Genomic DNA, 25,227 nt, shown 5'->3' on the forward strand with positions numbered 1-25,227 from the left:
GGGCTCTTTTTGTTTTATTTTTTCAACTTTCATTCTTAATATTTTTAAGAAGATTCTAAAATTACAGACTTGGAGACTTTTAGGAATGCACTGAAGTGATTTAAGGAGCCTATTCTGAGTTTAAGGAAGTGATAGGTTAAATATTTTAAGAAGAATTTCTGAAAGACAAGTTTGCAGGCTCAGCATCCCTGATGGGGTATGCCTGGCTAAGCTTCATGTTTCACGTCTGGAGAGGGAAAAGGCAAACCTGGAGTTAGGGCAGGTTTTAGCTCTAGGCCTGACTACACAACAGTAAACAAAGTCCCACAAAAAATAGGTTCTAAGAATAGTTACTTGGGGGCACAAAGAATAGCACCACATCAGCTGTACACACGAGTTATATAGATTTACTCCTATATCAGAAACTTTAAAAATGGCATTGTGTGTCTCAGACTTAACAGTTATCTAAAAGTTAGGGAAATACTGACTTCCAGTTTTCTGTACTACAGGACTTCTTGTTAGAGTTTTTAGTATGTGAATTGCTATTTTGGACATTGGAAGAGATAATGTAGTTAGTGTTTCCCAGACGACTCTGGAACCTGTTTTTGCTTATTGTGGGTAAAGTACACATACTATAAAATTGACCATTTTAACTATTTTTAGATACATTCATAGTATTAGGCAATGATCATCATGTCCGGTTCCAGAAATTTTTTATGACCCTAAGAAAAACCCATTAAGTAGTCACTCCCCATCCTGGAACTGTTTTTGATTGAATCCTGAAACTCAATTTGGTAGACAGTGTTCTAAAATATTCTACAAAGTATTTGGCATTTGCCATAGTAGCCATTATGGAAGTATTAATAGCAGATGAATATCAGAGCTAGAATCTAGTTCTTTTGAGAATCTGGTTCTGAAGCTAGAATCTAGTTCTTTTGAAATCCTATGTTCTTTTCACTATGCTGTGCTTCTCAATTCAGCAAATTAAATTAGATTTTTGGCCGGTTCTTTTGTATTTTTGTTTGGTTAGTGAATCAATTAAGGTTCATAACTGAGACTACATAAGAAGCCATGCCCTGTCTGTATGTGGACCACCTCTGTACTTCCTGGAAAATACCACTTTGGGTGTGATATGTAACAGTTCACCAACGAGGAAGGTTACTCATTCAATTATTCATGTGTCAGTCATTTGTCCTGTTTATTGATCACAGAGTTTTCTCACTATCAACATTCTAATGTAAAATGTCACAGGCCAATTGCAGCAATCTTTAAATAAAGATACTTCAGGAGGAAGCTCCTTGAATAATTTGTTGCCAGGAGTCTTTCAAGTCAGCTGTCAGCATAGTTTGAATTTTAGCTTGGAAGTGGTATGCATGTTTTGGTGTGATTTCCTTGAAAAGCATGCATCTATCTGTGTAAGCAATTATTAATGATCAGTTTATGTCATTGAGCCTTTGAGCTGTTGAGACAGTATTAGGGTGACACATATTAATGATCTATTTCCTTTTAGGACAAGAAAGAGATGGCCATCAGTGACTGCAGCAAAGGTACAGCTTTTTGGTCTTGTACATGGTGACATACAAGAGCATTACCTCAGCTGTTGTTTAGTTGCTGAGCTGTGACCGACTCTTTTGTGACCCCGTGGACTGTAGCCCACCAGGCTCCTTTGACCATAGGGTTCCCAGGCAAAGAATACTGAAGTGGGTTGCCATTTCATTCTCCAGGGGCTCTTCCTGACCCAGGGATTAAACCTTTGTCTCCTGCTTTGGCAGGTGGATTCTTTACCACTGAGTCACCTGGGAAGCCTGTTACTTCAGCTAGACAACAAATGCAGAGGCTGTCAGTCAGATGTGTACTTGTACACATGCACCCTTCTGGGGCTGCTAAATGAGAAGCTTCGGGTCTTTCTCAGAGGTGTCCTGCACAGTAGTCATCTTAGTGAAAGCATTTTTTGAATGGACAGTACAGTCAGTTTATCCTGTATTGGTAAATACGTGGAGAAAATTCAAACCTACCTTGGCCACAGAAACAGTATATACTTCTTGTGTGCTTGCTTTTGAAATTGAAGATCTTAGCTGCTGTTGGGGCTTCTGAATCCATGTGCTTGGATAGCAGTGGTGGTTTCTATTAGGGAAATGGTACTCCGTTCAGATGTTGTACTTAATCCAGATCTCCTTGCCATCATTTTTTATCAAGTTCAACACAGTGAATCCAGTCTTTGTCATCTGATGTCTGAGTTCCATAATGATCTTTTCATTACACCACCTCATAGAGACAGCTCCAGACATAGGGTCATTATTGTTTTTGTTTTTTTTCCAAAAAATTTCCTGACAGGCCAGATGGTTGTCTTGTCTTTATAACCTGCTTGGTGTGGGGAACACACATAATCTTGTTCCTTGCATCTTGCTACTCGAATGAGTTTTTTCAAGCCAATATTGTTTTTTAAATTTGTATTTTCTTCTCCATTTTGGATAATATTTTCTCCTTTGGATAATATTTTCTCTGAGAGAATCAGAGTTTAAAAGAACTTTATTTTTAAAAAAAGAACATTATATATTATCGAATTCTACTCTCAGACCAAGCATGAATTCCCTCATCTGTTTTATTTCTTGAGATTTTTTTATAACATTAATTAGTCACCTTCTCTTCTTTATACTTGGCAATTCATTAGAGTCTCTGAATGAAACTTAACATATTAGGATCTAGCAAACTTATTCTGATCTATTACTGTCTTGGACTGGAACTAATTCTAAATGTACTGTTTTGTTTGAAAGAAGATATTTAACCTTAATCTCTGTGAGATGTGTGGCTTTGACGAGTTTAAGTTAGGAACAAGCTGCAGTTTTCAGAGTTCTTTCCTTGGTAACCAAATGGTGAGAAAATAGCTTGTAAGCTGATTAGCGGGGAATACACTAGAAAACAGTACATCTCTAGCTGTCACCCTCAGTCTAGGAGCCAAGAGAATGAGAGGAAGTGGGGGGAAGTGTTTGTTTTCCAGATTCATTTTTGGTTTTGGTTAAACCAAAATACATGTGCTTATACTTAGTTGTTATGACTACATATGGTTTATTGAATCCATGCACAAAATACATTAACAGTAGTACAGTTTATTTGGATTAAGTAGTACAGATTATTTGGATATACAGGACCTTTCATTCCTCTGCCCCCCAAATAAACACATGCTCACTTTGTGTACAAACTTTGGCAAAGGACTTAACTCATTTGGAGCTCTTTACTATGAAATACTATATAAGAACCTGTATGAAAACTGTGGAACAATATTTAATGCCAGTCACCTTTATGCTTTTAGCTTAGCATGTAAATAAAGTTTAAGTTAATTCTCTATATGGATTGAGAAAGCAAGTCACAAGTTAGAGTGGTAAGTTGGTGTTAGAGGTTTTTATAAAGTAGTCATAGGGAATTCCCTAGTACAGTGGTTGGGACTTAGTGCTTTCACTGCCAGGGCCCGAGTTCAGTCCTTGGTTGGGAAACTAAGATCCTGTCAGCTGTGCGGCCAAGAACAGTAACCCTGGAAGGATTCCATCTCTTCAGTCAGTATTTGCATTGTTACAAGTTATCCACTAGTTGAGAAAAGGGGGCAGTATAGGCATTAAGGTGTCAACTAGGGGGTTCAGTTTTTTAAAAAATGATGTAGTAGAGGTCCCTGGAGTATTTTAAGAGAATATGGTGTGCTAGACTAAGGGGAGGTTGACAGTGTGTAAAGTTGAAATCCTGCAGTTTAGGTTCTTTCAGAAAACCTTCTCCTGAACCAATATCCCCTTCCAGCCACTGCACCATTTCTGTCATCTGCTTCATTGAAAGACTGTCTGCACATGAAGTAGCCCATCCATACCGTGTACTTTATATCTTCGGTCCTGCCCTGTAGGAGCCCTGTATCCCGCTGCCAACTTGACCTCTCCCTGGGATGTCTGGTCCCGTGGCGTGGCAGATGGAACGTGCCCAGAACAGACTCTGGTGCCTCCCAGTCCCACGCATACATGAATGCATGAAAACAACTTATAGTTAGTTTTTTTCATACTAGTGAATGGTATCATTATTCACTTGCTGAAACTCTAAAACCTTTGGAGTCATCCCTGAGTTATTCTCTCATTCCACATGGCTTAATTAATTATCAAGTCCACTGGGCTCTGATTCAGAGACATTTCCTTAATCTGGCCTCTCCTTTCCATCTCCACGTTTAGCAGCTTAGTGAGCATCCGCTGTCATCTGGACTATTGCAGTGACCTCCCGGCTGTCTCACCGCTTCCACCCATACCCTTCACACTGTAGCCAAAGTGAGCTTTTAAAACTGTAAATCAGATTATGTCTTAATCTGCTTGAAACTATTCCAGTGGCTTCTTATCATACTTAAAAGGTCTAGTAAATGAACTATATTCCAATAAAAATTATAATAAATAACTAAAATAGACAATCAGCAAGGACCTACTTACTCTGTGGCACAGGAAACTCTACTCTGTATTAACCTAAATGGGCAAAGAATCTGAAAAAGAATAGATGTGTGTGTGTATAACTAAATCACTTTGCTCTACACCTGAAACTAACACAACATTGTGAATCAACTGTATTATTCCAATATAAAAGCTTTTGAAAAAATACAAAATAGAAAAAGTCCAAGCTCCTTCCCTGGCCAGCAAGGCCTCCATGACCTGCTTGTTGGGTATGTTGAGCCTCATCGCTTCTGCACCTCTGCCTGTCGCCAAGATGCCAAAGTTATTCTTGCTTTTAGATCCTTTACTCTTTTTAGTTCTTTTTCCTATACTGTCTGCCTCCTCTTTTCAAATAGCTGGCTTCCCTCAAATAATCCCTTTTCATATTGTTTCCACTCTTTATAAAGTCACTTATTCCCCTCTTCTCTTGAATTTACATCACCTTGTTTTATTTTTCTCTGTAGCTCTATAGCTCGCTGAAATTATTTGTATGCCATCTTCTGTTGCCTCGTAGAATAGCTTAAAGCCTCATGAGGACTTGGACCTGGTCTGTTCTGGTTACCACTGTACTCTGGAGGGTCACTACCCTAGTGCATATATTAGGTATAAACAGACAGTTACTGAAAACATGAATGAATTTAAAAATGAGGACATCATTTGAAAAGAAAAAAGTTTTAGAGCCATGATACTGCTTTTTAACAGAAAAAGGAAAAACACAAGAATAGAAGAATGTAATGTACTTGAACCAAAATATGGGCACCAGATTATTATAAGGCATTTGTTGTTGGATCCAAGAAAGGATATCACACACTAGTGACCTAAGGGTGTTAGAGCAAGAGTTTGAAAGAACAGTGAGGATTTAGCTAAAAATAAAACCTTAGCTGTCATTGTGTGACCTCCGTAGTTGAGGCCTAGAAAACGAGAGAGTAAATGATAGTCTGCCACTGTTCTGCCTCAGTTCTTTAACATGGACCTTCAAATTCCCCTCACATTTTCCCTGTGCACTAGGTGGAAACCAGGACCTGGGGTATAGACCAGGGTTGGGTAAACTACAGCCACAAGCCAAATGCAGCCTGAATGCCACCTGCTTTTGTACAGCCTGCAAGCTAAGAATGGTTTTTGCATTTCTAAACCATTGGAAGTAAAATCAAAAGAGAAGTAATATTTCAGGACACATGAAAATTATGTGAGATTCAGGTTTCAGTACCCATCAATAAAATTTTATTGTGATACCATCACCCTTATTTGCTGATACATTGTCTGTGCTTGCTTTCATGCTGCAATAGCAGTGTTCAGTAGTTGTAACAGTCTGTCCCACAAAGCCTGACATCTTCACTACCTGCCCTTTACAGAAAAAGTTTGCTGAACCTAGGTATAACCTTTAACAAATAACTTTTCTTACGGAGCCACGGAGAATGATTATTGAGGAAACTTGATATAACTGAGGGTGTATGGGACCTTTTCCTCATGGTAACAGTTACTTCTTCCCCTTTTACAGCAATTCAGTTAAACCCCAGCTATATCAGGGCAATACTGAGGAGAGCAGAGTTGTATGAGAAAACTGACAAGCTGGATGAAGCCCTGGAAGACTATAAATCCATATTAGAAAAAGACCCATCAGTACATCAAGCAAGAGAAGCTTGCATGGTAAACTTGATTTTTTACAAAAATATTTTCTATTCCTTGTGTTACTAGTCATTGAATCTTAAATAATCTTTTGAGACACAACTACATGCCATTTCTATGCTTTTGAGAAGCTTATTGGAAGGAATATGCAGGAGATAGAGCTTTGAAGTGGTGGCTGCAACACATTGCGCCCTGTACTATTCAATCTTCATTCTAAAACTGTTGTCTTGTATAAACCTTTGACCTCTAGGGTTAACAAGAACCTTCTTTTGTTGCTGGACTAGGGAAACCTTGTCTGCTTATAGGTGTACAGTTTAGTCGAGAGTGAGCCTTAATATTATAGATAATAAATTTCTGGTTTTCTTTTCCTTACTCAGTCACCAAGGTTCTACTCGTTGTCATATGTGCAGAACATTTCTAGTTGAAAATATCCTAATCTTTTTATCCCTCTTAAAATGACTCTAGTTCTTGTCCGTGTCACTAAAAATCCTTTTCCTTCTAAATGTCATATTTTTATGTCAGTAGTAAATTAAAACTAAATAGTACTTGTTTTCCTCTCTTTAAAAATAACTATGTTTGTGCCTTTACCTTTATCATCACTCTCTATCTGCAATGCATAGAGTAATGTGTACTCTTAAGGATTTGCTGCAAAATTGGATGTGTGTCTCACTGCCCCAAAATAATAGGTGTTCAAATAAGTTCGACTCACACCGGCTTTAGCTAACCAGGTTTCTTGATTGCCGGACTTTTCAGAGGGCATTAGAATGGGAGGTCTGTCCTGAACCCAGTATGTAGCAGAGATGGCAGGAGCCAGAGAGCTACAGGCGTCTTTTATTTAGCCAGACTTTTTGGTTTTGTTTTTTTAATTGAGGCTAGTTACCAACATTTTAAAATGGAAAGAATTTTTAAATGGATAAACTTTTATCCATTTCAAGTGGATAAAATTAAACGGGTAAAAATCTAAGTCGGGCTCCTTTTGAAAATTGGAAAATGTGGACATGCTGGCTGCTCCTTGAACTCGCACATGCTGGCGTGGGGCTGGAGTGCTCTGATTACATGGCTGAGCACACCAGTGTTATTGCCTTACACCCGGTCGGTCCATTACTTATTTACGTTTCCTGTCAGTCCCGAGGGCATCTGAGCCCCTACTCCACAGGCTCTCCTATTTAGTTCATTTGTTTTTCCACCAGGCAGACCTGAGAAATGTTGACTCATCTCCCTGCATTCATATCAATATCCTAGGTAGTTTGGGTTTTGTTTTGCTTTGTTTTTATACCCACTTGAGGTGAGTTCCTTCGGTCACAACAGGTCTTTTATTTACCTAGAAATGGAGCAATCGGAGAAAAGTTCATTTGGGTAATTAAAATACGTATGTAATTTGAAAGCAGTTTTAATCCTTTATCTGACTTTTAACGTATCTGAATGGTGTTAGGATTAACTTAAATTGGACATGAGGAAAGGGAATAGAGTACTTAAAATCTTGGCTAAATTCATGGTGGCCTTTATCCTTGTCAAATTAAGTGTTAAGACAAAGGGAGCCTTTTATTAAAGCTTGCTGTTATAGGCGTAAAGAATTTATTTTATCTTGAATTATTGCAACAGAGTTAATACTGGAATTGCAGAGTGTGTGGGGGCAACTCCGGAGCTAACAGTGCCCAGAGCAGACCTGCGGCTCTCAGCTGGAGGCGGTCTGGTTCCGGGGGACATTGGCTACGTGTGGGGCCGCTCTGTCATGGTGGGGAGGGTCCTGTTGGCATCGCTGAAGGCCGTGGGTGCTTTGACCACTGCACTGTGCACAGGGCAGCCCCAAGAGCAAACTGCCCCGTCCAGACTCAGTAGTGCCAGGTTGAAAAGCCCTAAGCTGGATGATCATTTCGGAATATCTCATATCAATCTGATGCTTTCTCAACAATTAAGTTACATAAAGAAAGGACCTCAAGTTAAAAAATACAAGTGAGCAGAAAATATATATAAATATCAGCCATTATACCGCTGAATATACTACTGTAAACGTATGATGTTTATCCTTTCAGATATTGTGTGTGTGTGTATGTGTATGTGTATTTTTCACCAAATTTTTATCGAGGCCCTCCTGAGTCCACTCCAGTGATCCAGGAACTGTGTATAGCATTGAACCAAACAAAACTCCTGTCTCTGTAGTGCCCCCACAGAGAAATATTTGGGATTTTTCTATAGTTAGTGGGATCATATATGTGTGCTTTAACCTGATCTCATTTTCACACAAGGTTTGTAAAAATGTTTCTCAAGTTCAAAATAAAGCCAAAAGATTTTCACAACCCTTGTTTTGGTGCTTTTTCCCTCAGAGATTACCTAAGCAAATTGAAGAACGGAATGAAAGACTGAAGGAAGAGATGTTAGGTAAGTCTGCCTCCCTTAGCTTCTCTTTACCATAAATAGCTCAGCTGGGGGATGCGGCCATCCGTCCTCTTATTCATCAGAGGAGAACTCAACAGTTGGAAACAGCTTTGAGGCCCTTCTGTGGTTCAGAACCAGCACCTTGGGGCTTGTGAGTTATTACTCAGTTTTGACTCTAAAGGACCAGTGTGGTTTAGAGTGGATATCAGCTTTTCAAAAACTAAACTTCCATTTTGCTTTTATTTTTTTGGTAAGTTTTCCTGCCTTCAAAATGCAAACATAATTAACGCCCAACCCTGGGGGTGCCACCAACCTCTCTTTCAGATCATCAGTTTCATAAAAACAGTTGAGTTTGTTCACTGAGGAAACAACTTCAGTTTTTAAGTTCATTAGGATGCAATCAGTACAAGCCAGTACCCTGTGAAAACCAAGGGGATTTTTGTTTTGAAAATAACGTTCAGAGACCCTTTAGTATTTGAGAAGACGTGAGAGGGTAAGAATTAGTAGTAAATGGGAAGAGGGGAAAAAACTGTGTGGGTGGAGTCAGGGGAAATGGTTTCATTTGACCCATGTTTTAGTTAGTTCTCACATTGGCCAAACCGTGTTTATGGTTGGGATTAGAGGGCTTGTCGTCGTAAACAGTCTGCTTGACCAAGAGGAGTAAAGGTTCCTGGACAGAGACCTGCCCACCATAATCTGCTTATAACCTGTGTGATAGTTGTCTATTCATGACCTCCTGTATGTTTTCCTTATGAAGAATCTATATCATGAATTGCAGTCGCATGGGCCAAAAGGAAAGATCACTTAAAATATATTGAGCCTGGCCATTTATGGCCTTTAGGCATCAGTATCAGAGAATAAGACAAATTTCCCAAAAGATCACTGACAGAGTTGATTGAGGAGAAACTACTGACCTAGTAAATCCAAGTGTGGGCCCTGCTGGGTGGACTCAGACTCCTAGGAGAGCTGCTTCAGACATGGGCAGATCTGTGGAGCCTTCCTCATTTCTTCCAAAATTGGCTTTTTCTCTAATTTACATTTTTAATCAAATTTGACATCACGTTTGAGCCAAAAAGTTATTTTGAAGGTACTTTTTCTTCAAAGAAGGAAGAAAAGAGTATTCCTCACCTGTTCACAATGATTATTTATTTTAGCAAAAAATAATTCACAATGATTATTTTATTTGCATTTAGCTGAGCTGGATTTTGTGCTGAAAGAGAAGACTTGGTGAGTGACTGTACTGGTCACTTAGGCACTGATCTCTGGGTCCACTGTGTTTAAATCACCATGAAACAATAAATGGATAGATATAAACTGAATCTTACTGCCATTGTCGGTTCCAGACGGAATTAAGTTCCGTCTGTCCTTGTCACTCAGTTCTCATAAGCGGATGTTTCTTGTCTTGTGGTTTTGGCAGTTACTTATGTTGTTCCTTTCATGAACAACTTAGGTCGCTTGGTAAATCATACGTCAGTTTGTTGTTACACATCAGTAGTCTGAATGACCAGACTCCTTTATTTTCTTCATGAATATTATGATAGTGAATAAAATACTGCCTCTTGGTATCATCTCCCATAGGAGAGCCTTAAAGGGAGAAGTCACTCTCAGCATTGTATGAGCTTCCTGGTGTGTTCCTTCCTCATTACAGATGAACTAGTTTGGATTCGTGCACTTTGAGATCCTTGGAGGCTGGTCTCCAGATGCGCAGAGCCACATCACTTACTCAGAAGCCCTGTGCAGGCTTTTTGCAGTGGACTGCATGACTTTTAGTTTGTTCAGTACTCTTGATTTTCTTTTCCTTTTCTCTCTGTAACTTGACTTCCTTTTTGTTGGAAATGTACCCCCCTCCTTTGGAAAAAAATTCTAATTGAAACTATGAGTGGGCAGAACATACTTGCTCCTCACTTCTTAGCCTGTCATTTGTAAATGTCATCCTTAGAACAGGAGTGGCCACTGGTAATAGTGCCACAGTCCTTGCCAGAGAAGATGATTGTGCTGACGTTAGATTAGAGGAAAGGGGTCAGTCACTGGAGTGTTTACTTGTTTGCCCTCTTCTCTTCTCTGGGAAGACAGCCCTCCCTGTTGTAGCCAGGGAACATAAGGTTTAAAAGGACTGCAGGGTATAGTCAGTGGTTTGATGAGGTGGGAAAGATGCCCTGGACAGAGCATCTAGCTTCTGTTCCACTCATTCCAGATGATCTGTCTTCCCACCTCACCTGAGAGTCTGTCCTGACCTGGAAAACCTAGAGCTGGGCATGAAACTCATTGACTCCCTCAAAGGTCAAGAGCCGTGGGTGAGGTGTTGCCCCAGTGACCCTGCCTTTCTTTCACTAGCTTCCAGCTGCTCGGCACACACGGGGGCCTTGTTCGCCATCCAGTCCAGCTTTCCACTTGTACCGTCCCCTCCTTCCACCTTCTTGGAACATGTTACCAGTCCCCTGAGTCCTGAAGTTACTCAGGTGTTCGCTCCTGTCCACTAGCATCCTAAAGAGTGTGCCATTTGTGAACTAAATTAAGAACACCACCTTGTATGGTCCATGTTAAAAAGTGAGATGTGGAGCTGGAGGTAACTTGTTCATGTCATTGTAAGGGTTCTTTTGACTCTTCCTTAGCATTAGGAGCTTCTGTGCAAGTGATTCAGGTTCCTAGAATCTGGTCGCTCCCTCGCCTGTTACTGTCCCTGAAAGCTGCTGCAGCCATGCTCCTTTCCCACATTTTTCTTCCTGCTGCACTCCCTAGTCCTTAGCTCAGACTGTGCACTTGCCGTGCGGTGGGTCTGGCCAGCAGAGAGTCTCAGCCAGCTCACGTTGCTGTTGCCCCTCAGTAGGGAGGGCCAGTTTGGGGTTTCAGTGCCCTCCCTGCCTTTTGCCTCATTTCCTGGTTGCTATTCCCATTGCTCCTCCTCTCGAGAGAATCACTCCTGCTGCTTTGATAGTTCTTGGTAGGGAACTAACTTCCACTTTCACCCAGGAGCTAATATATAAGCATTTGAATTGGGTGTAAGTTTTATTTTCTGTATTCTGTGCTGTCTCTTAATTTGCCTTTTGCTCAGAGGACATTAGGAGTCAGCTGCGCGGCTTAGTTTCCTGTCTCAGAAGAGGAAATGCAGTGTCAGGATTCACTTGTGTGCAGTCTGGTTCTCCTAATAGAGGATCTATTCCACGAGGCCCAGACCTCAGTGATCCTGAGAAGGTGAAAACAAACGGTCTTCCTGCCTCTCCTGACAGTAAGCTGACTACTGCACAGTCACTGCCTCCAAAGAGAAGTGAGGTATAACAAGTCAGTTGGTTTATCGTAATACAGTGTTGCTTGCAGACACAGAAGTTTAATATTTATCAGAACTGGGTCCAGTGCCAAGCCTTGATCTCTAGTCATAAGTGTTCTTGTCTGAGCCCAAGCACTGTTGGACTCTTCTCTTTGCCATGGGATCTGGTCTGAGAGATGAGACCCTTACAGTTAAGGACATGTGGACACATTCAGGCTGAGTGGGTGGTACCAGGTTTGCTGCAAGTGCAAAGAAGGGAACCTGATTGATTACTGCCCAGATAAGGGGCGGGTGAAATCTGGCAGCCAGTGGAGAGTGTGGGAGATGGGCCAGATGGCAGATGGTCCTGTCTGGGGTCTGCAGAAGCTGCTTGAGTCTCTGAGAGCCCAGCCTGACTGAGCAGCAGCAGGAAGTCTGTGAGCATGTGATCGTGTACACAGCTGAAAGCTTGCTCTCGCTGAAGGTGCTTCTCTACCACCATCGTAAACAGGGTGAATTGGGCAGACACCACAACTTGGTTCTACCTTAATGTTGGGCTCTGTTTCCTAATGTCCCCATTGGTCCTACGCTGATTTTAGAGCTTGAACTGTAGCTGATTTACAAAGGTGGCTCAGCAGAAGAAAAAAAAAACCTGCAGTGCAGAAGAGGCAGGTTCTGTCCCTGGGTTGCAAAGATTCCCTGGAGAAGGAAATGGCAACTCACTCCAGTATTCTTGCCTGGAGAATTCCACGGACAGAAGGGCCTGGCAGGCTATAGTCCATGGGGTCGCAAAGAGTCGGACACGACAACTAAACAAACCATCAGCACCATTGTGTTAGTTTCAGGTATACAGCGTAGTGATTCGGTATTTTTGCAGATTATACACCATTTGAAGTTTTTACAAGATAAGGGGTATAATTCCCAGTGTATCTTTTTGCTTATCTATTGTATATATAGTAGTTTGTGTCTTTTATTTCCATATCCCTAATTTCAGAGCTTCTTTACCCGACAGCATAGACATCAGCTGTTTGTTCAGTGAATAAATGGCCTCTTTCCTGTAATGTTGCACTAGCTCTCTGTCAGAACCTTTGGGTTTATTCTTCACTTTGCCGCACAGCATTATTAACACTGAAAGCTATTCTCCAACTATCAGTGGCCTTGGCCGCACCCTCCTGCCTTCCTTTCAGTCCTATGGACTCGCCGCCCTCCTGTGCCCACCTGTCTCCTGTTTTCGCCTGCACTGCCTACTCCCTCTGTCTCAGACCATTGCAGTCCGCCTGTCCTTGGCGACTGAAATGCAGATTCACATACACTGCTCTGCCGGGTCCCCCCCTTCCTGCCCAAGCTGGAGGGGATCATCTGCTTACTGACTCTCACAGCATTTTACATCTCGACTCCATGTGCACTGGCTTGTGTGTGTGTGTGTGTGCTTTTCCATCAGACCTAACCTTATTTTGGTATAAAGACAAGGTCATGTATCTTTGCATCCCCCACTGCACATACGTACTTGGTACATGTTGGTTAATTCAAGTCAGGTAACCTCAGGTCTTCTCTTACATGGAGACTGTTTAGCCATGTGTCTTTATTATGTGTCTGGTACCTGCCAGGGACTTTATGTGCGTTATCTGTTTGGCAGCCAGGCTTCCCATCTTCTGTTCTGCTGTTCTGGTGGTAATAGTCAAGCTGTTGTGGAATGTTATGAGGGCAGAGATATGAGAATAAAAGGAAAAAGTGATGCCACGTGTGTTAGGTTGGGACCTTGGAGAAACAGAAGCAAAGATTGGATTAGAAATATGAGGGGTTTATTGGAGGGAGCACCTGCAAGGGGAAGTGAGCAGAAACAGGGAACTGGACGTGACTGGGATCCCATCAGGTCCCTGAGAGGAGTAGGGACCTGGGTCAGAGAAGTCCTGCCCTGCAGGTTAGTCCCAGGGACACTTCAGCAAAGCCACTGGGGAGCCAACACCGCCTGTCACAGGGGCCCCTGCTCTGTCCTGCAGGGCTGTCACTGACTGAACAGCCGTGGGACCTGCGACCTTGGCGTGGAGGCGCCCTGCATCCAGAGAAGTGTGTGTTCTGGCTGCCACTCAGTGGAGTAAGCCAGGCCGAGGTCCCCAGCTCCTTGTGGTACAGGCACTTCGGCCTGATGGGCAAAGCGAGGGCCAGTGCACGGCCCCTGCTCCGCTCTGTCCTCAGTGTGCATGCTCGTGCCCTGGCTTCACTGCCGTCTCCAAGGCACAGGGGCCTCCTCACCGCCTTCAGCACCTGCTCCCATCCTTCTGAGCCTCTGCCCTCCTGAAACGCCTGCCTCACACCCCTGCGCGGGCCTGGGGGCTCCTCTGCACTCTCCCCAATCTGTGTCTGCCTGCTAGACTGTGAGAATCTCAGAAGTTACACCAGAGTAACTCGTACTTTTTAGATCCCAGTGCCTCCTGTAGTGGACACCAGATAATACACGCATTTGCCCTGGAGACTGTTGTTCTGGCCGTGGACATGGCCATGCCGTGATCCCTTCCCCCGGGTGGTGGCCCCAGGCTTGGGACAGGCACCTCCTTGCTTCACTCACTCTGTGTCAGAGGAGCCAAGGATTGTGCCAGCAGTGACATTTTATTGGGCTTCTTTAAATGTTTGGTTCCCTCCCTGTCCTCTTTCTTCAGTCGCAAGACAGACAAACTGCCAGCGTTCTGGCTGACTCGTGCTCTCCTGGGGAGGCCCTGTCTTTCCTGGCTTCCTATTCACACATCCGTCTCCTGCCCCACACGGGGCCTCTCTGTGCTGCCCCCGGCGCGCAGGGACAAGGCCTGTGCAATGACTCTCCCTCCATCAGCAGCACTGAGCACGTGTGTTCGGATTTGGGAAGCCTGTCTGGAGAGTGGTCAGTCTGGGTTTCTGTGAATATGGTGAGCATTTCCTGGGGCTAAATCTCAGACTGACTCCAAAAGTTCTTTCCAAGAGTTCCCAGGAAAGGCCTTGGCATTTAAAGGCATGCATCTTTAAGTTCTTTACCTGGGATTTATTTCAAAGGGGGAGATCTCAGAGCAGCAAAGCTGCCAACAAGGACAGCAAGGTGAGAAGGAACCTGTACCTCTGATGAGCAGGGGTTTCTTTCTCTTTTACCCTCCTCCTCCTCTCCACTGGAAGCAGACCTGCAAGAAAAATTAGAACAGTTTAGAAATGATTGAAATGCGTATTTACCCATCCTAGCCAAGATTTTCCGAAACACCCTCGTTTCAGATATTCATCCTGTTGCCCCCCAAATCCCAGTCTCCCAAATGTCCTGGAAACTCCTACTTGTGTATAAGCTCCATGTCCCCCTTACATGGAGAATCAACATAAAAATCCATGGTTATGCTGTGTGTGTGTTCATTTGACTTTATGACATGAACTCACCTTGTGATTGACAAAGCCCGAAACTCAGGGAGGGAAACTAGGCTGTTGAGGTTGATGGAGCTATGCAGGAGAGCAAGATCTCCCGTTTCCCCAGAAATGATGAGTTTGGTTTGGAAGCTGAGACTTGACTTGGAAAAGCAGGAGGCTCTTGAGTTTCAACCTCAGGTTCAGTAGAAATCTGCTGAGTGGAATTAGATTCAGCAAGTGGTTCTGCTGTTTCATGGAGAACAGACTCGGAGGCGCCTCGGCCCTCCCCGCCAGGCTTGGCCTTCAGTCCCTGGGGCAGCAGCTCATCACTCAGCCCAGAGAGCCTGTCCCCTAGGGATTCTGGCCAGTGTGGCCAAGAAGTTTTGCTGTCCCAGTGGGGGCCCCTTGTGCTCATCTGTGCAAGCGATGGCTTAGGTGGATAGCACCGAAATGACTGCTCTGCTGTTGGTACACTGGGGGCTGAGGGTTTCATAATTTTAAAAGCAGGAGTTTAACTGCAGAGGAATACTCTATTTTGTAGTCAGATAGGAAGGCAGTTGGAATCTCCTGCTTCTGCCAACTCCCTGTTTTTACTGGACTTTTTGCTTTTACGTTGCAGGTAAACTAAAAGATCTTGGGAACTTGGTTCTCCGGCCTTTTGGACTCTCCACAGAGAATTTCCAGATCAAACAGGATTCCTCTACTGGCTCCTACTCCATCAATTTTGTTCAAAATCCAAATAACAACAGATAACAAAGATAACAATAGCTTTTAAAGCTGGCTTGGAAATTGTATGCTGCTTGGATTAGCAAGGGGAAAGGCCCTGCCAGTGTTTAACTTCTAAAAGCATCTGATCTCAGAGACAGGCTGTCTCGTAGAGCCCAGCGCTCCCTTCTCCCCCTTGTTTTACGATCAGGGTGAAACGCACTTCCTGATACAGTGAGCCTAATTTGATTTCCATTTTACGGTGGTGTCTGTGCTGCTGTTGCCCCGGTTCCGGCTGTCCTTTGTTTTGTCCAGGAGAAAGCCTGCTTATCGAGACTTGCCTCCCTGAGCTCCATAAACACAAACCCAGCTGGAGTCTCCTGGGCTGAGCAAACCTGCTGGGCAGAGACCCCCCGGCCATGCGTGATGGGGTCCCCGCCTGCTGTCCCCTCACCCCGATCGCACACACTGCCCTGCGTGGGCTCCAGCATCTCCTGGTTTCCTCTGGTAATAAATGCTTTCTGTGACAGTCTGAGCTGGGTTGTGAATTTTGTCCCCAAAATAACAGCTAGAGCAGAAGGCATCCTGGCTGTAGGAGGCAGTGTTGATTTCGAGCAGTGTTACTGGAGTCCAGTCCTCCCAGAGCCTTAGCTGCTACCTTGAAGACAATCTGGAGGAGCTGAGCGTCCACCATGTACTAAGATTCAGAAACCCCACCTCACAAGCTGTCTTAGGCCTCTCCAGGTTTGTACAGATGCTTATGAAATCAGTGTTTTTGACCAAGTAACCAGTCTTAGTGATTTCAACTTAAAATAACTTCATTTAGGAATGCTGGTATGTGAATCCCAGAACAAAACCGTATTCTTTTAGATTCCATGAACCCAGAAGTTTCAAAGGTAGTTTTCTAATCCTCGGTGCTGTTAAAAAGCTTTTGATTGTTATGGTTTAAGTGTTAAAAGTGGTGACATTCAGGTTTCATGTTAGAAGTGAAGTACACGTATAATTCTGTAAGTGACATGCAGTAAGCATGCTCCCAGTGTTAAGAACTGTGCTGTTTTGATCAGTTCCTCAGAGCCTCTTAGCGTGTGCTGTTAGGCAGTGGGATGGTCTGCTGTATACACTCTGTGGCTCCCAGGTTTTCTGGCAGGGGCAGCATGAGCGACCTTAGCTCCCCAACCAGGGGTTGAACCCAAGCCCCCTGAGGTGGAAGCACTGGAGCCCCAGGGAAGCCCTGTCTCCTAGATGGAGATCACATTCTTCATGCAGTTTATAAGGGGGAAGGGGAGAAGGGAAAAGAATGTGGTTCATTTTGCTTTGCTGTCTTTATGATAAATCTGGCGTCTAATTTCTCCCAGAAGGTGTGTGAGAAATCACACACGTAGCACAGAAACCTTGGCTGAAAGCTGCATGGTCCAGCTGGCGGCGGCACGTGCTCCCCGTGCAGCAGTGCCCTACAGGCCAGCACTCCACTGACCTCTTGATCTCAGCACTACTCCACGCTCAGACTATGTAAGGAGGGGACCTCCCTGGCAGTCCTATGGTTAAGACTCCACGCTTCCACTGCAAGAGGCATGGGTTCAGTCCCTGGTCAGGGAACTAAGATCCCACGTGCCACACCATGCTGCCAAAAAAATAAAGGAAAAAAAAATTCAAAGAGCACTTTATGTGGACTAATCTCTTGATGTTTATCAATATTTGCATAGAAGTTAAAATAGAAATTTTAAAAATATTCCTTTAAAATAAAATTTATTTTTTATTAGTAAGTTATTTCATAACCACTATGAAAAGTTTTGACCTCGTAGACACCTGAAAGGGTCCCAGGAACCCTTGGGGTGCCTTGGACCACCTTAAAAGTCGTTTTTTTCAGATTATGGTGGCCTGTATTTACTTCATGATATAAGATGTATGATTTAAAAGTCTGTGATGCTTTTGTCACCCCACAAAAAAGGTATACCAGAATAGATTTCTAGAATTTCCTTGAAGACTCAAACACATTTTTAAAAGTGTTACTTATTCCTTATCTGCCTCCATGAATAGACCGTGAGCTTCTGGAAGGTAAGGGCCATATTTATCTTCTTAATAGCACCTACTGCTTTACTAGAAACTTAGTAAACTGGTGTTAAAGGATATTCCGTAAGAAGTGGCCTCAGTGCAAACGATCATTCAGTCCAGACGTCTCTAGGTTCTGTGGCCTGCCTTTCTTTAATTAGTACCTGTGTTGGTTGGTTGGTTTTGTTTTTGCAGCTTAAAAAGACATTTGTAGAGTCCCTTAAGGCCAGTCAAGCCCATGTTGTACAGCCACGTAGAATATCCTCAGATGGTGATCATTCACCCTGGCCTGTAAACATAATGCCTCCCGATTTTTATATTTTCATTTCTGCATCTTGGATATTTACAAGGCTTTGTCTTGAGACTTTCAGAAATCCCCAGCTGGTCCTCTGGTTTTATGCTCCCCTCCATCTTCCAGGTCACCTTATGTTCTCTATTTCTGTGTCCACAGTCTCAGCCACCTCCTGGTTCTCACGTGAGCAGCTTTTTCATACATTGGAGCCTCTGCAGTAGGCTTACCCAGGGCCTGGCTCTGTTACAGTCACACTTGCTTGGTAGTTTTTTTGTGCAGTGTACTGTGGATTTAGTTCATTTTGCGCACACATCATGGATCCGAAGTATGGTTAAATCCTATTCTTAATATCCAACTCTTTCCTAAGAACTCCTTTTCTACGTTTCCCTTCCATCACAAGCACTGCAGCTGGGTTTTTTCCCTATCCTTTTGCTCCTTGTCTGACCCACTGGCCAGATACCGTAACTTATCATGCTTACTGGACTAAAGAATGTTATCACATGCCGAGGTGCTGAGGCAGGGAGTGGCCGAGGCTGCTCAGTTATGACCTGAACGCTGCAGCACTGGGCCTGTGTTTGAGCTGCAGGAAGATGACAAGACCTCACACACTGGACCTCCAGAGCTTCTCAGGTAGAGTCAAAGGTGTGAGTGTTTGTTTAGTCCTACAACACTTTGTGTAGTTGAAGATAGAGAACTGTTTGAGGAAATGTGGCTGGGCCTGGTGATTATTTCTGGTGCTCCTTGATCTCTGTGCTGGTGTCCGAGCCTGTTGCTGAGTGTCTCACAGCTCTCAATCCAGACTGCTTTAGGAAGAGGCACAGGGACTTTATGGAGGCATGTTACTGTCAGGTTGGACTGGCATGGAATGGGGAGCTGGCGCTTGCTGTTAAATCTAAGCCTGATTAGAAGGTGTATTCGGAAGGTTATCTGTTCCCAAGAGCTAATGAGCAGACCTGCAAATTGCCTTAGAACCGGTTTAGCAAAACTTGGAATGTCAAAGGGGAAGGCTATGATAGGAGGCCAAGGAGGATGGAAAGAAGTTAATAGCTGCTTTAATCTTGAGAAGGATCTTTAAAGCACAGGACCCAATAACCTTCCAAGACTAGAGTGTAAACCTGAGACACCACACCGGACAGGAGCCACCAGCAGCTTAAACTCATTTCCTCCTCAGCTCTGTGTGTACGCTCCCCGGTGGGAAAGGAGGGCCCTTGGCTGCCAGAGCTCAGTCTCGCTGGGCCTGCAGCCCAGGGGTCACTGCCAGCCCACAGTTCTGTCCATGGTACTCTCTGATCACTTCCGCTTCTGACCCTGCCTTACTTATTAAGGCACTGAAATCTCCCTGTAATCCTCCTATGGGTGTATACTGTGTACCTGATAACACATTCCCACACCCTAGGAAAAATCTCCTGGAAGCAGTTTCAGTGAGATGTTCCTCATCCTTTGCAGCCTACCCCTCTCTGCACTTCAGTAGTAAGCAGCTTAGTCCTTCTATCATCTGGATTTCCTTTAGAAAAGGAAGCACTGATACGTGAACATTCCACCAGAAGTGGCTGGAAATTCTTTCTTCAGGGAAGCTCACAGCTAATACAGAGAATGGCAGTTTCCAGTCACTATCTGTTGTCTGGAGAGCAGCCTTGACCTCACACTAGACCGAGTCCATTAGTACTGCTGAGAATGAGAAATGGGTTACTTGCTACCAGCCAGCCCATAGAGTATCAGGGTGACTGCTTAAGAACTTCCAAAGGGCAATCAAGGAAACTAATGAGGTTAGTTTATGAAAATTAGTGAGGATGTCCTTGTATTTCAGAGTATCAAAAATTTCAGTCTTCCTGTGAGTAATTTAAGGTAAAGATGGGTACATGGGGTTTATTTCTTATTCTAGTCTGCCTTTACAGATGTTTGCAATGTTCTAGGATTTTAAAAAATACTCCATTTTCTTCTAATTTCTCAACCCTCTGAGGGCTGCAAGCTAGGAATAAACTCTTGAGAATTTCCATTGGCCAGACTAGAATTAGACTCCCTACAGCTTCCTTTCACATTTCCTCCCGCCTTAGCTAAAGCACGGCAAAGCCTGTCACCCCACTGCCAGGGTAGCCCACAGCTAATAATCCGTGGTTAAGATTGAGTCCCAGCTGCTAGTTCTACTTTGCTTAAACAAAAAAAATACAGCCTACCCAGATGCAACCCCAAGTCAGGCACTGGGGCTCCTCCAAACATGTCATGATGGACAGCTGTGAAGGGAATCAACCCAGATGCTCTTCAGGAAGCCTTTAGTTCCACGTGTGAGGAGCCAGATCTGCAGACAGTGGAACCTCCTAGTACCAGGTGGAATTCTGTGCCAGCGGAGGTCCACATCTGACACCCCACCCCATCACAGCAGGCACACTCCCCTCCAAGTCAGAAACCAGCAAGCATGAACGTCATCAAGCAAACTAAAGACTAGGAGGCCAGGGTTGGGAAGTGAGGGAACAGTGTGAGATGGGAACATGTTTACATTTCAAAGGATGGAGGCTTTGGAGGACTATCTGGTACTTGGTCTCAAGGACACAGGACCGTTGTGTAGGTATAGTTTGGCTGCCCAGAACAGATAAGCTATCTGCAGCGCTACCTCAGGGAGTTAGCTGGGAAACAAAGTCTTATTTCGAAGAGCCCTGTGACTGACTGGATTCTCAGTCGGCTCCAAGGCCAGGAGGCAGCTTTTGCAGCCGCTCCCTTTCTGTCGGCATGAAAGCAGCTCTGTGGAAGCGCGTTCTGCAAGGTTGCTTTGTGTCTCACTGAAGCCCCTGGCCCTGCGTTTCTAGGGCAGGGACACATCAGGTTCCTCTTAACCGCAGGGCACTGCCCATTGCTGAATCCGTTTGCCTCCATTAGATTACAGGTGTGGGTGGTCTGCTCAATATCCACAGGTGTCAGGCACTGGGCACAGGCAGAATTCAGAAAAGGATTATTCCCTGAGTGAACTATTCTATAGAGTTCCTGATGTCACCTGTGTTTTGGCCTTGGCTGAATAGGAACTCAAGCTAGTTGAGTGAGACACCTATTTTCCATACCTCATCTTGGCCAGTGTGGCCACTAAGTGATTCTTCTGTCAATAAGGTAACTGATAGAACTAAGATTAAAATCCATGTCTCTACTGAGTAAAGCAGGTTATTCTGTACTACAGGCAGATTCTTTCCTGACTGAGCTACAAGGGAAGTGCCTGTTCAGACAAGCATCATCCGAATATCACCCACTCACTTTGCCTCCTGTATGTGAGGTTGCTTCTAAAACCGTGCTCCACAATGCAATGAAGGGCTAATCCTAGAAGTATTAACTCTTTAGGACAGTGACCTAGCCACTGGTTTAGCCAGCTCTTTCTTCCTCTGGCACAGAATGCCTGAGTTGTATTCTTCCATCCCAAGGTCATCACCCTTTGATATCGAAGCAAAGGCCATGAAACTTCTTTGTGAATAAGCAAAGATTTGGCAGGGTGCTATTCACCAGAGAAAAGTATGCTTAAGAAACACTTACAGTATACTCTCTTCAAAGCACTGAGGGAAGAATCATTACTTGAAAGAGCAGAAATGAGCTGTCATGTATAAAAGCAAGAAAACGGCTTACTTTTATGTGCAGTGACATGCCAGCATTCTCAGGGAGACACTCCAGTGGCTTCCTTCTTACACTCATTTAGGTAAACTGAAATGGGAGAATGTTTGTGGTTAAAGACTCTGTATATACTCTGGAATAACAGGCAGCCTTCTAAAGGATTGCTTTACTTAAAAAAAAAAAATTACCTGACTTTAGTTTCTGGATCAGCCTTAAAAAATCTCAGCTGTCTGATAGTTTTTAGGAAAAATTAGCCTCTGGACACCTGAGTGTTTCTGGTCAAACACTTGACCTCAGATTGGAGGTACTCAGCTTTTAAAGAAGCAACCGTTTATCCATAAGAGTAGAACTACTTGAAATTAAGACAAACCCAACAATAGATGTTTAGTTACATCCAGCTGTGAATGGTAGATTGTTTCTATCAGAAAACAGTAATGTTTGTGCACAAGTTCCTTATTAAGCTAGTTTCCCTTCCTCTATCCTTGGTCATAAAGACATCCCCATAAAATCTCCCAGGGATTAAAACTATGGGTGGTTCTCCTAAGGAAGCAGTGCTGCTTAAAAACAGCTTCCTAGAGAGCAAGTGGTTGAATCTTAACAGTTTAAAAATAATCTTTAAAACCTAACTAAGTAGTAAACAAATAGTTTTTAAATAACTAAATTTTAAAAAAATCAAGACTTTATTGAATATATGTTACACAACATTCTTTAACATTTAGGTCTCAGCATAGTTTAGATGAGAAACAATTGTTGTCATTCAAGTCTACAAAATGAAATAGGCTTGTGAAGATTTGAAATACAGATGAAGGCAGCATGAAGCAAAGCTTAAATATTAAGCAACTAAAGCAATGAAGGTGAAATAGCAAACATGGTATGTCTAGATTTTAAATACCACCAAGTTTCATTTTTTAAAAAATGAAAGTCTGATTTATAACAAACACCACTGAGAACTGTCATAAAAAATAGATACTTAAAACCTGATCTCTCCCAGTTCTTTTTGCCTTTATGTTACTTCCTCATCATTTCCATCACTCTGCAATTAGAAGTTTTGATTATGCAAAATCTGCTATGATCTGGGAGTTACCAGGTTCTTGAAATGAGCCTGAAGTGGTACTGCTGGGTTACGGATCTGAAAGAACAAGAGGGACCCCAGCCTAAGCTCTGGGCCAGAGCAGGGCGCCGCTTGTGTTTAGAGCTCCCTGCTGCTGCAGTTCCTGAGCTGACTCTTTCAGACTTGATCAAATGTACAATGACTTCATGATAAAAAATTTTCCATAAAGACAATCTTAGAATGGAATCAAGACTTTTAGTTACAGCGTGGTTAGGGTTGGCATTAAACTTGCTAGAAGCAAGACTGCCTACCTTTTCTAGAGTTGTAAAACAGATCCTAGCTGGTATAGTAAATGTTCTAAAACTTACCCAGAACTTTGTGTTAATCCTGAGTGTGGGGTTAATAAGTAATTCCAAACACATATAGTAAGATTATGCAGAGTTTGAGCACTGAAGGCAAATGCTCAGTTATCATTTATGTTGCTTCAAATGAATTTTGTATTTTTATTTTTGGCATTTTTTTCCTTTTGTATTAAGTAATCACTATGGATTATCTTTCTGGTTTAAAAAATAAATCAGTATTGCCACTAAAAAACTTCAGGTATATTATTAAAAGTACGGCACCATCAAATATAAAATGCCTTAAAAATGTAGTACTAACAAGTTCATCTGGTTTTCTCAATGTTGTCTCCATTCATTAAAAAAGAAAAAGTAAGATTTTTTATAATGTGTAATTTTCATAGATAAAACATTATGGTCTCTGTGAATAAGAATTCATACTTTATGCATGAAAACTTCACCATCTTTATGGTTCCTGCTGCTTGTCCCCCACTGGACACCTCTGAGGAATTCTTGCACTTAGAAAGAGGGGCTCTCTGTGGAGAGAGGTCAGTATCAAAATTCAGATATTATCACCTTTTGTGAACTTGATAAAATCAGTAAGGACAGGAAGAATAAAGCCTTTCCAGCTCAGCAGGATTAAGAACTAGTTCCTAGAGAGTATGTTTTCACTCCAAGATTGACAGCAGCCTGTCCACTTGGAGTCAGAATTTGAAAGTTAAGGATGTAGGTATGAAAATGTGCAGAAAATATTAAATACTGGTGGCAAATAAATACATCTTAATATGTTCTAACAAGCAAATGTATATTTAAGATAATATAGTCCTGCTTTATTAAAGAAAAGATCCAAATTTTCTTGGTGGGGTATAGGGACACTTTACCATCCTTTTAGTAGGATGTTAGATAATCTTTTCTGAGCTGATTAACAGTAAACCTTGGAGAAAGCAGTTTTAATATGAAAAATAATTCAGCATTTGTCATCATCCCGTGCCTTTTAGGCGTGTCCAAACTGTACTGAGAACTTCACGTTCAAAAGAAGGTACTGTCAGTGATTCTTCACACATAGAATTCAAGAGTTCTTTGCGTATTTCACATCACTTTCCTCCTCATCTCATGCATAATTTATTGCAATAGTTTTTTTTCAATAAAATATTCCCCTAATACCTTTTCTTCAGTTTAATATAGCACAATATGCACGTGCCTCTTTATAGACTGTTGGTTTTAACCACTGCCTGAACATTTACTTCTTAGTGCAGCTTTAAAAATCTGAGTCTCCAATTTCTTTCAGTCCTGATGGTCTGGTGTTCTCTGTCATTGTGGTACAGGTCCATGAAACCAGCAGCCTGCTAATGTCTTTGTGCTGAAATATAGTAAAGAAAAGGAAGAAAATGTAGTTAAGCACAAGTAGTATGATAAACATGATGTCCTTGTTTTTTTAAGCCCTATATAGACTGTGGAAGCACACCTGATTTTTTACTTAAAATCAACTAAATTTGACCAGTGTGCATTTTTTTGAGAAAACAACTTACTGCCACTGTAAGCCAGCAGAAGCATTCTTATTCTTTCTAAAGTATATCTGGCCAAATTCCACCACAAAGAAAATGGCTGTCACCGTCACACAGTCGATCTGCACTTGAGTGTATTTTTCAACACTTATTTGTGAATGTTTGCCTAATAAAAGGAGGATTTGGGCTTTGTTCTTTACGCTGCCATTTCATAAGTAACAATATAGAAGTTTGCAAGTCAGCTTTGCCGCTGTGGACCATGAAACACCAGCAGTCTTCCTCTAGCACAGACTACCTACAGGATTAAGAAGCAAATTTATATACAAAACCAGGTAAAAACTGCTGCAGATGACACTGTCTACACACATGTAAGAGCGAAACAGAGAGAGGGGTGGAGGACGCCTCCCAGGGTAGACACAGCACATCCAAGGCATCAGCAGTACTGCTTTGCAGCCAGAAGACAACTGGCCATTGACCACAGTGTCCTTGTTACACCAGCAGACCAGGTTTCCAGCAGAGCCACTCTGCACTGTACCTCCAACAGAAAGCCCGACTCTGAACAGAATATTTGTATAGGACAAGGCTTATCAAAAATCACTAAGGAGCATGACCAGAAGGCCCAACATTACAACCTCACTTTGATCCCAAGAAGTGGTACAATCCCATTGAAAC

At 42.8% G+C, this 25,227-nt stretch overlaps 2 protein-coding genes across 18 annotated transcripts in view; one reads left to right on the forward strand and one right to left on the reverse strand.

Annotated features, from left to right (window-relative positions):
* The window catches only part of TTC1 (tetratricopeptide repeat domain 1), a 75,175-nt gene extending 58,908 nt beyond the window's left edge, over positions 1-16,267 (forward strand). For all 3 annotated transcript variants that reach the window (XM_069592531.1, XM_069592530.1, XM_069592529.1), the window contains 4 exons: positions 1,490-1,526; positions 5,926-6,074; positions 8,378-8,432; positions 15,650-16,267. In XM_069592531.1, coding sequence (XP_069448632.1) covers positions 1,490-1,526; positions 5,926-6,074; positions 8,378-8,432; positions 15,650-15,783 — 375 coding nt within the window. In that variant the 3' untranslated portion in view covers positions 15,784-16,267. The remainder of the gene's footprint in view (positions 1-1,489; positions 1,527-5,925; positions 6,075-8,377; positions 8,433-15,649) is intronic.
* The window catches only part of PWWP2A (PWWP domain containing 2A), a 46,088-nt gene continuing 29,527 nt past the window's right edge, over positions 8,667-25,227 (reverse strand). For 6 of the 15 annotated variants that reach the window (XM_069592520.1, XM_069592522.1, XM_069592525.1 and 3 more), the window contains one exon: positions 22,319-24,410. In XM_069592520.1, the coding sequence (XP_069448621.1) occupies positions 24,397-24,410 (14 nt within the window). In that variant the 3' untranslated portion in view covers positions 22,319-24,396. Of the gene's footprint in view, positions 8,848-10,217; positions 13,432-13,458; positions 14,820-21,676; positions 21,752-22,318; positions 24,411-25,227 lie in introns of those variants that run through there. The other 9 variants (XR_011257362.1, XR_011257358.1, XR_011257355.1 and 6 more) reach the window with 6 other exon arrangements.

The sequence above is a fragment of the Ovis canadensis genome, chromosome 5 (assembly GCF_042477335.2).
Source record: "Ovis canadensis isolate MfBH-ARS-UI-01 breed Bighorn chromosome 5, ARS-UI_OviCan_v2, whole genome shotgun sequence".
NCBI lineage: Eukaryota > Metazoa > Chordata > Mammalia > Artiodactyla > Bovidae > Ovis > Ovis canadensis.